Below are 15922 nucleotides of genomic sequence, written 5' to 3' on the forward strand. Positions count from 1 at the left end.
AGTAAGGAGTATAGAGGATAGCGATGAATCAATCATTTAGGAAGGCCAGAAATTAGTCTAGCCAATATTAGGAGTTCCAGGTTTAGAGACAGATCCTACTACAAGGGAGTGAGGTATGGGGAGCAACAGAGCAGGAAACAGTGTGTTCTCTTCTGGTCTTGGTACACAATCACATAGGTGCATGCTCCACTACACACACACACACACACACACACACACACAAACACATAAAATTAAAAAATAAAATTAAGTACGTGAGGAGACAAATTTAAATTTAAATGTGTATTTTGATACACATTTTAGCCAATGGTAACCCAATATAAATACAATATATCTTTTTGGTCAAATTTAAAATAAATGCAATTAATCATTAACTTATAAAATCATCTATGATTCAAAGGGCATCATTAATAAAGTATCCATGGGCACTCTAAAATAATTATAAAATTTAAATAAATATTTCTGAGACAGATATTACTGCTTTTTGTCTACTCTCTTGTAAATATCAAAATATTTAAAATACTTAGCATTATTTGAAACATAATTTTATTTTTCATCTTCTATTACTGAAGGAGATCTCAGAATTAAAGTATTTTAATGAAACTTCAGTCCCTTAATGAAGTAACTTTTTTTTAATTATTGTAGGGCTTTAGCTTCTACTGCAGTATACTAATTAGCAGTGTGGTTGTCAGTTCCGTACTGTTGAGTAAATAATTAGAGAAATGGTAATTTCATTTTTCGTGATGGGAAACTACACAGTGTTTTGTGAGATTAAACTGCACATAGCCCACATGTCACAAACCTGTGCCACTAAAACAAACAACAGTCACCACCAAAATATTGTCATGTAAACATAATCCCAGTTTAATATGGATGTTAAAACTGAATGTGCACACGTACCTTTGTATTCTAAATGAAATCCAGTGTAGCTAACAGATCCATCGCTCCGAAAAGCCAAGTGCATGGTATTTGAGCTGCTTTCTATTCGCTCTGGTAACTTGCTGTCTTGAAAACTTCCAATCAATGGGCTGTTACTGTCTGGTCCATCATATATATAGAGGAAGTCATAGTTTGGTTCTATGCTAAAACTGAGAGAGAAAGTGGCGTGTTACTAAAAGGGTATTTGCAAAGCTAGATGCAGAGTCAAGGAACAATAGACCCTGTGAACTAAATCTGACATAAAATTTTCCTGCCACAAAACCTACTGGACATGAATAGGAATGAGAACTTTGTCTTGTTATTTAAATAGCTCATGTGAGTTACTTGAGGAAAGACCAGAACATTAGGACTAAGTTATGTATTTGAGTTTTATTTCTTCACTTTCTAACCTAGGTATTCTCTTGTAAGTTACTTTGAATCTATAAAGTTACACATATGCTTTTTAATTTTACCATGTATTTTATAGGATAAAGGTGTAACTCTTTTTATTGTTAGTTGTGAAAATACAAGCACTTTAAAAAATATCCAGTACAGATTAAACAGAAATGTAAAAATTGTTTTAAAATTATTCAGTAACACACCATATGCTGTATTAGGTAGCATTATTGATATGAATCAGTATATGTATATTTTTCCTTTTGGAATAATGAAAAGAAAATAATGCTTATAGACTTTCAGAATTAGATAATGGTAAAAGATTTTTACAATGTAGGTGGTTCAAACTCACAGGATTGAAATATTTTCCATAAGAAATTTCCTTTCACTTGACAAGGCATAAGAATTATTTCATAATGTTCATGGTTTCCAATATTTAGGAACCAGGTAATCTATTGATAATCTAGCTATTGTTAGTATCAAATGATTCAGAAACAATTGAAGAAAAAGACTTTTTTTAGGCTACTAAAAAAATCAATTAGTTTAATTGCAAATGAAATCAGAAACGCTTGTCTATATCAAGATATCATCTGCTATAACTTGATGATATTTGTATTTAAGATACTACAATATAATAATATACAGATCATAACAAGGTCAGGATTCTGCTACTGTTTTTGCCCTTAATGGTTTCCAGTACTGGCCAGATGATTTGTGCACAAGTGATCTAGGAGGTAGAGGGTGGCTCAGAGACTCTTAGCCTTCCCCTGAATAAGGTTATGTGGAGCATGAGAAAAGGAAGAAAACATCAATTTCTTCAGCAGCTTGCCAAGTTCAATGAGTTAATCTTAAGCCCTGTCAATGGCTCAGAAGCAGGAACTTTGGTAATTATTGGTATTTAATAGCAGAAGTCAGAATAGGTTTGATTTCATTGGCCCCTATGGACCACAGCTTTGTGAATTTTCTCTTCCTTTGTGAAACTTTGATTTTAATGACAACCACCTTGTCTACTGCACTGCCAGTAGCTTATGGAAGCAAATGTTTTACAAAGGACATGGCAGTAGTTCCTGTGCTTGGAACACTAAAAATAGTCATTTAAAAGTTGAAAAGTTGAATACTGGATATTTTATTAAATTTCTGTTTGCCTTAAGTGAATACTTAATGTATTGATTTTTAGCTTTTTTAAAAAATGAAAGTGAAAAAAATCTGTAGGAAATTTGAGGCTCTTATCTGCAATGCTTCATTTTGCACAAACATTGGAAGGATGGTACGCTGTACCAATCCGGCACTCTCATAGAATTAATATGGTCATGGCAATCCTTAGATCTAGTGAATATACAGAAATCATTAAAAGTCAAAGATTTCTTTAATGTCACATAATGAATGACAGAGTTGGAAATCAAATTTCTTCTCTATACTTCCTGCAGTATAGCCGTTTATCCCCATGTTATTAGCTAATTTAATTTATGAAACAAAGCTTGGTATCAAACATCTTGATAATTTCTGTTGTCTTAACATGCAATTCCTCCAGTAGCAAAAAATGGGGAAAATAATCTCATTTGCCAAGGAAGTCCTTGCAATAATGGCCTGAAATAACCAACAATTTCATCGCCATTGCTTTGGGATCAGCCATCATCATTTGTTAATACTATGAGTTATAACAATATAATGTCTGTATTTTGCTATTTTTCATGATTTTAAATTAGATCTTTAAATTTTGGCTTCAATATGTTAGAAAATCTTCTATGTCTGAGCTTAACATTTTATACAAATCCTAAGCCTCTTTAAGTGACTGGAGGTAAAAAGAACAGCTGTGATACTTAGATGGATCTTTGGTTACATCAGTGTCTGTGAACATGAACAAAATCTTAGATTAGAATGAAATTGGTCACTTTAAACAGTGCAAATCCAACCGTCCCGCTGAAATATTTTTTGCTCTGCTTTGAGTTTCTAGGGACTGAACCCATAGATCTATCCCTCTGGTCAGCTGCTGTCTCCATCCTGAACTTCCAGCCACCCTCAACCCCTCACTGAAATCTTACATCGAAAGAGGTCACATTCTGCAATAAAATATCATGAGAAACAAAATTCTTTTCCCAAATAAAACAGAAACGACAGTGGCAAGTCTAGAGTCTCATCTAGAGTTGCAACTTGGTTAGCTGCTGTGTGCAAAGTCTCCCCAGCACTATGACAAAATAACGTGAACTTGGGAGCATTCCCATGTAAAACCTCGGGAATCCAGCAAGTTCTGCTGAAAGATCCAAAGATCCAGTAAGGATCCGTCACACTCTTCTCTCATCTGCTGGACTTAATGAGACACCCACAAGGAAAGTGATTAGGAAGACAAATTCTTCCAAATCCGGTAACACATGCATGGCAGAAAGAGAATGTTGATGCCGATATGAGACAAAAGATATCGAATCACCCACTTCTTAATCCTTTAGTATAAGAAAAGCTGATTGGTAGAATCAGTGGTGATAAATACAGAGAGAAAGAAAAAAAATTAATAGAAGTCAAAGTTTGTGATTCAGTAGTCTTCTGGAACTTTCCCATTTTCTGCTGCCCTGGATATCTCCTGAGAATTTTAAAGAATTGCTGATCTCTGAAAAAGGCTTTTAAATCACCCACTGTAAAGTATTGGTGCTGGCATTAATTTTTAAAGTAAATAAAACCCTTAAAGAGTGCAGATACCAAAGCAAACTAGCCACAAGAGATTTTATACATGGAGCGGTGGGAGAACTCACCTGATAAAGGCCAGGGAGATAACGTAGTCAGCGTTGACGCTGATAGTCCAGTCACAGTCCCTGCTGTGCGGATACGGATGAGGGAAGTTTGGCGAAAGGATAAAGCCTGAAGATCCTGTTAAATTGCCTCCACAAGGTGCTTTAATTTAAACAAGCAAACAAAATACCTTAAGAGATTAATAAGATCCATTAGCTGTCTATATTTGTGAAAATATTTCATTGAGGGTATGTGAAACTCGCCACACACTTCACTTTTACAGCATGGGCTGCTGGGATACTGCAGGCCTTTTTAGGAAACCATTAAAATATTGAACACAGAACACACAGGATCGCAGATATGCTTGCACACGCATGCACAACATGCACGCACACGCACGCACGCATACTGATACATTGACTTCAACTGTTTTACTGGCTTCCAGAACATCCTTAAAAAGGTCATGTGTTACTAATTTGTGTCAAGCAAGCTAAAATATCAAAAGGGAAAAAACGGTATCTCCATGGTTACTAGAAAGGAAATCTGAAAGTTACAAAAAAAAAATGGAAGCAAAGTAAAACAAAATCTCAAAAAAAAAAAAAAAAATGCTTTCAAAGTCAGCCAGTATATGGGAGGCTGAGGTAGGAAGATTGTGAAAATAAGCCAGCTTGGCTTATATAGCAATACAATACCTTTTCTTAAACACAATAATAATGATAATCAATGAATAGGATTATGGGGCTTGGCAGAGTTTTACAGCTTCCTTTGCATCATTGTTATATTTGTAGAAGAGGTTTTAATAATAATTAAGAATCAAAATGAGTGATAACCTAAGAACTGAGATTGTCTTTCAGCAATCTTCCTGTAACTATACTTTTTCCCTCCTAAAACCTAATTGCTTGATTGAAAAAAATTGACAATTACTACAAATTCTATTGTTGTGTGAGAAATGGTTTTCTGTAATCAGTCAGTAGACAATAACAATATTTTCCAGTCAGAGTAAGAGGTTCTTTAAGGGATATGATTATATTAAAAGAGCAACGTATCCACAGTGGAAGATAAGGAGAGCAGAGAAGTATACACATGTGTTATGGGGACTCTCGTGTTCTCATGGTTCCTTCTACAGAATCAGCTTTCGTGTCCAACTTTTAAAATTGTTGTTTGCCTAGGTAATATTTACAATTCAGCCAAAAGGCAAACAAGTCCTTTTGACAGCAAAAGTTGACTTTGGAAGAAAAGAAATTCTCTTTTAGGTAGCCAGCAATCACAGAAGTCAATAATTTTTCATAGCCATGACTGTACTCCTCCATGCCACTACCCTTGTGCATATATAGTGACTTCAGAACCTAGATATTTAGAGTATCTCTATGCTCATTCATAGTACCCACACTGTTTCCCTTCTTGTATATTTTTCTAGTATCTGGGGACATGCTAGTAAATGAATCAAGTAGTACATCTTGATGCTCTGCCACTTTCCTATTTCAAACTCGAGTGTCTGCTGAATCTGGGAACAAAGCATCTCCCTGAAAAAGGAAACACCCTCAGCCTGATGTGAATCTTCCTCTCCACTCAAGAGCCTTTCTTTACTTCATAACTTCCCTTCAAAATCTCCTTTTTCAAACATGAAGTACAACTCTATAGGTCATTTTCTTCCCCCAGCTCCCGTTGATTTCTCCTGGAGAAGTCTAATTTATCTGATGATTAAGCATTTGCCATATCCATTTTTCTGGTTGTTCAACAAACGCAATTGTTGTAAGAAACCATACTTTCCCTATAAGACTTAACTTAGACTCGCTTATGACATATATAATTCTCCTATGTTGCCTCTTGTTTACTATGACTAAACCAAAACACAGACACTGGCCCACTTAACAGTCTGATTAAAAGTCAAGTTAAGCACATGTTGATTAAGCTTCCCTTTTAAATTCAGGTCTCTGAACTCTGCCCCATCACCAGCTTTCTACCAGCATACACTACTTCTGAGGGGAAACTGGACTTGGAGTACAGCATGGTCTGAGCTAGCCAATCACAGCACACTTCCTGTGTTCTTCTTTTTTTTTTTCCTCTTTCTGGTGATTTTCGTCCGCAAAAGAGAACTTTGTTCTTGCACTTCATGGAAGGCTTGGACCTCGCCCTCTTACAATCAACTTATTCCAGTGAACTCTTCTACCCATAGCTACATATGTGCCACAAGACTTTGAAAATAAAATGCCAATGCTTACTAAATTCAACTGGCAAAGGAAGTCTAATTTTATTGTTTTATAACTATAATTTGTTTTTATCTGTAACAGCAAAAAAGTGTGCCCAAGTATGAATCAGTAGACAATTGTTTTTTGTTTCACTATTTTAAATTGCGTTGGAGAGATATAATCAGCTTTCATACCTGGAGATCCAGACGACTTTAATCTAGTGTTTGCTATCTGCAACTAGCTACTCAAATTTTCTTTGTCAACAAACCTCTTCAGCTCCAAGACAAGCTATTGTTGGCTCAGTCTTAATATCTTTTAAATTTACAGGTACACTAGGGACTGCTGTATTTTTTTTTCTCTTCATATACAGTCCTTTTAACTTGGTGACTTCAACTCAAATTGCTGGGCTAACTATTTGGATTCGTTGTCCAATTTCTTTAAGTGAATTGACATAGGACTTTAGTTCTGTCTGAAATTTCCCATTTCATGGTGTAGCCTGAGACCCTTACGCAGCACGCGTTACCTAGTATGTTGTATTCTGTTACAGCCTTCTCTGTTGGCTATGTTTAACTTTGTGACTTTATTTATCACTTTTATTAACAGGAAACTCTCTTTTCTATCACATCCTGCTGAATCACAGCTGAATTACAAATCACAAAAGTTTTCACAGCCATCACTACTGAGTATAGTACTACATATATCATATAATATGAAAAATACAAATACTCAAGTCAAAATGCCTCCTTGCTATGTTCTTAAGTTACTTGATTATGATTTCTATGATTTGTATTTCTAACCATGGAGCCTAACTTTGCTATATTCTTATGGTACTTGACTGACCTTGCTATCATGTGTATTTCTAGCCATAGAGCCTAATGTTCTTCAATGAATATTCTTATCCAGTTCAGCAAGATGTATCCAGAATCTATCTCATAAATAATCAATACACCTCAATTTGACTCATTTTCCTTACTTGCAACCATATTTCTTGACCTAAATAAACTCATATCTTTTTTCTAATTATGATAATAACTGACTTCTGTTTCTACCAATTATCTTTTGAGTAAAAATACTGAATCATAGCACAGAGATGTAAAATGTTTGCAGCAGTGCTGTGAAACGTAAAAGACAGTGCCTCATTGTAGGGCACCTGCCTTGCCTGACTCTTCAACCTCTGCAATATCACCTGCCATCACTTTCACTGTAAAATTATATTCAAAGTGGCACAAAATTCATCTTAAAATTACAGTAATTCATGAAATTTGTGTCTTTGTATCAAAACAAAGGGAGATCAGAAGGCAGTTCCTAAGAGTTGTTTTTTTTTTCATTTTAACATGTGAGTCTGGGGTAACAAGTTTAGGAGTTCAAGATTGGCAGTGAGCATCTTAACCTACTAGACCATATTGCTGGGCTAAAAGTTCTTATAATTCCATGTACTTTCTGTTCACGTAATTCCTCCTTTTGAAACATTATGTAGTTTCATTTATAATTTAAAATGTATCACAACCTTTGGGAGCATTTAGAAAACTTCAGTTTTCTTCTGGTTGAGTTGGACTCAGCACCAGCTTTGCTGGAATACACTATGATGACAGTGGCACCTTCACTTAGGGCGTCTCAATTTTAATAACCTCAATTCATCTACACATTACCCAACACTAACAAGGAAAGTCAAGACTGTTTCTTACATAGTGGGTTTTTGCCCAGATACATGTGATGTTTCTGCAATATTTATTAGCATGTTAATGGTTCTTCAACTTATGAGAAGTATGTTAACTGCATGAATGAGTCTATAGTCTGAGTTATTCTCTGTTCTGTGGAAAATAATAGCTTAGTTCATGTTTAGAACTTTTAAAATCATGAAATAATGATGAACAAACATGAAAAATGTACAAAGTTGTGGGCAATAGCAAATGCAAATATGCACATATCATTCAGACAAAAATAGGATTGATAAGCTTCATGAGTAGGTGCTTTTATGGAGTGGGATTCTGTGTAATATAGTACAAAATGGGATCAATATCATTTCAGTTTTCTTATTCACTACTAGGAATACTGATCTTTGTTTTGTTAAGAAGTATATGCAGATACACATATACACATGTAGCTGTGTTCTTCTTGAACAAACAAAGGACGGTGCATTTCATGCATAGTGACAGTCTTACTAGATCTTGCCCATGGCTTTCCTTCCCTTCAGGCATAAGGGCTCGACTACTCTTTTTACTACATTATTTATATTACCAACATTTTCCTTATGTATTTCACAGCTATGGCAGTTTTGAAAACTATAACAGAGCCAACAAGAGAGTAAAATTTTCTGGTATTTCTAAATCCTAGACTACCAATACATGCATAAAATTATTCTAAAATACCTTCAACTTTAAATACCGCTACAGATCCGTTCACTTTTTTTTTTACATGTCTAACCATAAAGCACCCAAAATAAAATCAAAGGCATTCATGAATCAAATTTCAGTTGGCTGCTTTGGAATCCTGATATGCCCGATTTGTTCAGAGTGTATTTTTCTGTGAGACAGTGACAGGGGAAGCAGCTATGGGTCTATTTTACAATCGTCTTAATTTTTTTTAAACAAATTCCATTTTATCTATGTATTGTCTTTCTCAGCAACCCACCCACACTAACGTCTTTGTTATTTACCTCCCAATAGAGTGCTGCTACTCTCCCTCTGGCAATGTCAAAGCGATCTTCACACTGTCAATTTTGTTGGAATGAATTCTATTAACTCTCTAAAGATGGCATCTTTCTGTTTGGTACTTGCTATGAGACTGATTGGTTTTTTCTTTTTCTTTTTCACATGCAAGTACAATGCTTTACTCTCCGAGGTCAGAGATGCACCATTCCGGAGTTTATAAGACATTCAGGGTCTAATCTTGGGCATAGGGTTTGCAATCATGGAGTTCTTTCTTATCAGCGGCTGAGGTCAAACTTTCTGCAACCTTAGCAATTTTTCAGATTCTTTTTTCTAAGTTATTTTCTTCCTCAGAGAAGTTCTAATGCATATCTTCTCCCGAAGCTATCTTATCCTTCCAAAAAAATAATGCTCTGTTCTATAATCCATATAAAAATGCTGCTCCATACAAGTAAGATTTAATGCTCAGCTTTCCCCCTTAATATCAGGTCCTGTTAGCTAGAGCATACTGTAGTTTATAAATGAAATTTTATAAGAGTCTTACTCAAAACTCTTTAAACTTATTGAAGTGTGAGTTGTCTGTTTTCCCCTTAGGTTCAGTGGATTTCTCTCCATTATTTTAGGATTCTACATAAAAACAAGTTGATATAATGTTATAGCCTGATAATCCTATTAAGTGATCCCCTGGCCTAATAATAATCATACAAAGCCAGACAAACGGAAGTGATTTTTTTGGAATTTCATATTTTTTCTATAAAATATATTTATATTAAATCATTGAGAATATCGTGTAGAAATGTATTTTGATAATATTTATCCTCCATTCTTAACTTAATTCTTCTCAGAGTGATTTCTTAGCCCCATGCCCTTCATGTCTTCTTAAAAAAATAGAAAAACAAAACATGGATCATTGCTGTGGAGCCATGCCCTGAGAATGCACTTGGAATGACTCTCCATCCATGAGAAGCTATAACCTTCAATGGCTCTTCAGTTTTTTGAAAGGATCGTGAGCCCTTCATCCTTCCATTCTTCAATATTGACTGCCTTGTTTTATATATTCTCTTTAGAAGATGCAACACAGCTTCAATTAGTTAGTATATTTAGTTATAAGCTAATCTAAGTAATAATTTCATGTGACAACCAAGTAGGGAATAAGAGCCTTGACCCCTTAAGCAAATATACTTTACATTTTTTAGCCTCTTTAATATAAAAACATTCCTCAAGTTGCTTCCCTTACCTGCCATTATTGATACAGATTTTATAAATATAAATTAGTTGACATCTAATAATTTAAACTTGCAGTAGTGCATAAAGAACACCAGAACATAGCTATTGTAAATTAACTATAAATTGTATCAAAATCTGAACTAGTACAAGTTATGCCATTATTTTGTTTTAGACTTTAAGTCTCTTTTATACTCTAGGTTCCTTATTATCTGCCTCATCATCTACAGAAGAGACCTAGAGCTACCATTCTGTCTCCAGGATGGATTAGGCCTATGGATATTAGTAAATAATATGCTTTAAAAGCCTATATACAAAATATAGAAAATGTTTTGTAAAAATACATTTTTAGCTTTCATTTTATTGAGAAATAGGTTGAAAGATTTGGTAATTTTTTATTTTATTGTTAATTTCTGGTGGATGAGAGAGATCAAGTAACTAATGAATTTGACCTTGTAACTTTGATGTGAGCTGTTTGCTTATTACTGAAGTATTAAAAACACATTTTCTAATTCCACACGATATTTGAAAAGAAACTATGAAACTATATTGAAAATGTACTTATAAATAATCATAAATGAGCCAAATAAAGTTAATGAACTGTGTATAAATGAACCAAAATATGGCTTTTCACTTAAAACATGCTAAGACTGCATATATCAAATGCTTTGAATGCAATATTGAATGAGTAAGATGCAGAATCCGCTTTGAAGCTGCTTATGGTGCAATAAAATTGTGAATATATAAATGAATAAAAAAATTGAGTATAACCATAAGCATGGATTAGTGAAAATATATTGTAAATTAAGAATGACATCTACATTGATACTTGAACACAATGACTTAATACTAAACAATTTAATTAAATTTAAGATTATCTTAATGTATGTATTGATAAAAATGGCCATTTCCCTAAGCTTGATTTTTTTTTCAGCTCTAGTACCAAAAGGTCTATATCTTGAATCTGTCTAGAGCGTGACTTGGAGGTTTGAGAACAAGCATGGAGACAAAAGTCAACCAAGTGAAAGCATGGGACAAGGTCGGGACACTCCTCAGATCATCAAAACAATACTTGATGTTCTTTTGATATTCTTGACTTGAATGGACAGCTTGCCCTTTGAATCTCTAAAATAGCTGCTGATACAAGTTTCTTAGAAGAAATAAGCATATATAGAGTAAATCAACCCAGCTAATTTTAAATGCAGATTCTCAGTGCCTCTAAACTTTAAACGGAAAAATAACAGCTTTTTTTCCAATGAATAAAGGCTGAAAAAATATTTCAGGAAATCTGCGTGATAAACTTTTATAAGTTTGGGTTGTTCAATATATACTAAAATTGTAGATTCTTAACTATAGAAATTAGTATCTAATCAGTATAATTTTGTACATTTTGTGGTTTGTGAATATTCCTCGGAAATGTCAGACTCTCATATACCACTTTTCTGAAATATCGTGTCTAAGAACATCAATACAAGCTTTTAATCATTGCATTATATTTTATAAAATTTTAATTATTCTTTAATCATACCTATACAGACTGGTGGGCTGGGCTGCCAGAAGTATCGATTTTCTACCTGAATACAGGTTATTCTTTCCTGTCCCTGAAGCTCATATCCAGGGTCACACTGAAAAACAACAGTATCTCCAGGCTCTCGTCCATCCCCATTCCGTGTCCCATTCATGGGGACTCCTGGGTCACGACAGGCAGTGGCGACTGAACCTATCAAAAGGCGGGAAGGCATTTAGTTTTTGTATTAGCAGAATCAGTTTCACAGTTCCAAACTGTAAGACTTAAATTCCACAACTTTCCTCATGTTTATGTGTTGTCACAAAACTGACTTTTAAAAATATGCTTGCATTAACTTTAAAACACCTATGAAATAAATAATTTGCTATTTCTTGGGAAATCTATGTGTTAGCTTTTTCCAAGAAATAGCATAGCATCTGAATCATTAAATAATGATCATTATAATAAATTTCTAGAGTCTATGTTACAGCTATTTCTTCTGTGTGACAATCAAATATCCCACCTTAAAAAAGAGACAGATAAAAACAAAAGGCTGGGAGCGGTTATTTGGCTTAGAATTCTGAAATACGCTCCCCACTTTGGGAATTTAAGGAACTTGTCACATCCTAGCCACACTTAAGCGTAAAGAAATGAAGGAAACATCCTTACTTTCTTGCTCAGCTCAGTGACCAGCCCATGAAATGATGCTGTCCATATTTATGGTATTACATTTCAACTCAACTGATGCAATGAAGACATCCTTCTATAAAAATGCTTATAGGATGGGGGGATGGGGAGAGAAAAGTGTGAAGTGGAGGATGGGAAGAGCTTGGGGGAATAGGATGGTTGGGATATAGGAAGGGTGGATATGGGAACAAGGAATTATATATCTTAGTTAAGGGAGCCATTCTAGGGTTGGCAGAGACTTGACTCTAGAGGGGTTCCCAGGTGTCCAGGAAGATGCCCCCAGCTAGTTCCTTGGGCAGTTGAGGAGAGGGTGCCAGAAATGTCCAGATCCTATTGTCATACTCATGAATATCTTGCATATCACCATAGAACCTTCACCTGGCATTGGATGGAGAAAATGACAGAGCCCCACATAGGAGCACCAGACTGAGCTCTCAAGGTCCTGATGAGGAGCAAAAGGAAGGAGATCATGAGCAAGGAAGCCAGGACAGCGAGGAGTGCCTTTACCCATTGAGACGGTGGGACAGATCTAACGGGAGACCACCAAGTCCAGTTGGAATGGGACTGATGGAACAGGGGACCGAACCGGACTCTCTGAATGTGGCTGACGGTGGAAACTGACTGACTGAGAAACCAAGGACAATGGCAATGAATGTGAATTCTACAGCATGGACGGGCTCACTGTGAGCCTTGTCAGTTTGGTTGCTCATCTTCCTGGACTTAGGGGGAGCTGGGAGGACCTTGGACTTAACATAGTGAAGGGAACCCTGATGGCTCTTTGTCTTTGGAGAGGGGTGGAGTGGGGGTATGGGTGGAAGGGAGGGGAGGGAAGGGGGAAGAGGAGGGGAGGAGATGGAAATCTTGAATAAAAAAAATGAGAAAAAGAAAAAAAAATGCTTATAGGTCTAAGGGAATCTGACCTAAGAAATTTCTCAAATGAGACTGTCTTTGCAGGTATTTGGGGTTGTGGCATGTTGGCATTACAAAGCAATCATTTCCACCATGTTAAAGTCACTGTGAAGGGGTGAAAAGAACACGACCAATGAGAGGAAATACTTGTTTGGAAGATATTGAACTTACATCAGAGTGAGGTAGATAGAACAAAAGAGTAAGAGCAAGAGCGAGAGAGAGACTAAGCAAGATAAAGAGAGTGAGAGAGAGAGAGAGAAAGAGAGAGAGAGAGAGAGAGAGAGAGAGAGAGAGAGAGAGAGAGAGAGAGAGAGAGAGAGAAACAGACAGAATAGCACTCTCTCTACTAACAATCAAAAAGCAAGATGGACAAATTTTTTTTTTCAAAGAACATAAAATGTTGTGTGAAAATAAGTTCCACATCGTTAACTTACACAATGAAAATCAAAACTCACAGCAAGCCTTTATGATATCATTTTAAACTTGCTAACCTTAAGTAAAAGTGAGTTTCATAAGCGAGCATACTAAATCCTGACAAAATGCTAGAGAAAACTGCGCCATCATCCACACTTGTGGGAAGAGTGGAAGGATGCGATTGCATTGTGAAACTTAGCTTTGCCAACTTGACGCATCCTAGAAAAACCCTGGAAGAGTCTCAGTGAGTGACTGTTTATTTAGTGGTGACCTAGAGCCAGGACTGGGTGAGGGGTGGATGTACCATCACAGGGGGGTATACCCTTCTCTAGGCAGCACGGCTTGCATTGTATATGTTGGAAAAGCCAGGTGAACAGAATCAAGTAAGCAAAAAACATAAATATATTTTTAATAATTGCTAAGAATCATGGATGTGATGTCACCTCTTTCTGTTACTTCGACTTTCCCATAATGATGAACTATAATCTGGAACTCTGAGCTAAAATAAACATTTTCCCTTCTAAGTTGCTTTTGTTTCACGATTTTCTGCCCCTCCCCGTTTTTCAGGCCCTCCACGAAGGATTTTTGCATTTGTTGTAGAACTTATCGTATACTTATTTTATAGGCCAGGAGGTGTGTAAGTAAGCATTTATCCCCACAGATGGCTAAACGGTCGTAAATCCATAATACAAAATGATGCTCAGAATCAACAGGGCATAAATCCACACATGGTTTCTATGTCACAGAAGTTGTCAATTAAAAACATAATACCCAGATTATGCATTGTTTGGTTGTGTTATATATCATTTTTAAGGTAACCATTTTGTGAAAGTACATAATTAATTAGTTGACAGCATGAGAATACATGAAAAAGAGTTCAGGGGTAATTGGTGTGAGTACAGTATGACTCTTTGTAATGGAAGTGTTCTAAGTCTTGACTATGGTGGTTGTCATGGAAAACTACAACCATAAAGTTACTACAAGTGAAATACCTTCATGCTTGTGGGACTGTTAAAATCCAAATCAGGTTGGTGAATTACATCAGTGTCAGAATTCAAGATGTGATATTGTGCTACATATCTGCAACACTTTACCTTGGAGAATCGAGTAAAGTATGTCAGATACAAAAAAGAACAGACATAGTTTGTTAGTATTTGTGGTACTGATGAATGTTATTTCCTATGTCTTTAGTAGATGAGTATGTGAATACGAGGCATATAGGTCTATTAACCGAATAACAGATTAATAGACAAGTTACCTATCAAGAAAATAATCAGTGTAATCATCCATCAAGCATGCTACATCTGTCTAATATGTGTAATTGTAAATAAAACAGTGAAGTCCACATTGTGTTACTATGTATTGACTGTAGTTATACAGGAATCAAGACAATGTTTGCCAGTGAGACAGTGAAAATGATAGCATTATATTAAATTCATACAATTCCCTTAACCTTCAAAAGAAAGAAGATCTCTATGAACTAACTGCTAACATATTCTCAATTTATAGACAAACTTAGGTCTGTTAAATCAGCTGTTTTAAATTTTCCAGAACTAGAGATGCATAGCTTGACTTAAGCCCCTGTTGGTCTACTTTCATAGCTGAAAGTCTGAATAACACATCAGAGACTTCTTTTGTAACTGTCACTGTCCCAGAAACTCAAACATCTCCCTTCCTAATCTATAGAAAAATAAACATTAACACATTTCAGAAGATATGTTATATCTGTAATTAGAAAATTTAGCTGACGTCATTCAAACCACATCTTAAAATATTAACTCTCGCTCATGCCAGTTATTTCTGGAGGAATTACTTCCTTATTAAACTAACAAGGGAATCCCTATGTGACAATATTAAGCAAAGGTAAATAAGATATCAGTTGGATTTATGTAACTATAGAAGGATGTTTGACACATACATACAACCTCTACAGAGAGAATGTTTTTCTTGGAAGGAATAGCATGCAATAGACTTCAGAAAGAAAAATGAAAGGTTGAACATTAATAGGAAACTTTAAAGTTTTGTATTTTGGGTGAGGGCTTACTATGTTTAACTTACATTCATAAAATTTACTAAACTTACGATAAGTATTCTCACATACACAAAACAATATATGACATAAATATATTTTATATTTATATTCATACATACGTATGTATATATGTATGTATATATTTATTTATACATACATATCTGTTAAACCCTCAGTTAGGTTGGTGAATTACATCAGTGTCAGAATTCAGGATGTGATATTGTACTACGTATCTGTAACATGTTTCCTGAGAGAATCGAGTAAAGTATGTCAGATA

General features: G+C 35.3%; 1 protein-coding gene across 3 annotated transcripts in view; it reads right to left on the reverse strand.

Moving 5' to 3' along the window:
• Positions 1 to 15922, reverse strand: part of Csmd3 (CUB and Sushi multiple domains 3) — a 976820-nt gene that overhangs the window by 250912 nt on the left and 709986 nt on the right. For all 3 annotated transcript variants that reach the window (XM_038342099.2, XM_038342098.2, XM_042055667.1), the window contains 3 exons: positions 11625 to 11816; positions 4059 to 4197; positions 901 to 1088 (listed from right to left, as the gene is read on the reverse strand). In XM_038342099.2, the coding sequence (XP_038198027.1) occupies positions 901 to 1088; positions 4059 to 4197; positions 11625 to 11816 (519 nt within the window). The remainder of the gene's footprint in view (positions 1 to 900; positions 1089 to 4058; positions 4198 to 11624; positions 11817 to 15922) is intronic.

This window comes from Arvicola amphibius, chromosome 9 (genome assembly GCF_903992535.2).
Source record: "Arvicola amphibius chromosome 9, mArvAmp1.2, whole genome shotgun sequence".
Taxonomy (NCBI): domain Eukaryota; kingdom Metazoa; phylum Chordata; class Mammalia; order Rodentia; family Cricetidae; genus Arvicola; species Arvicola amphibius.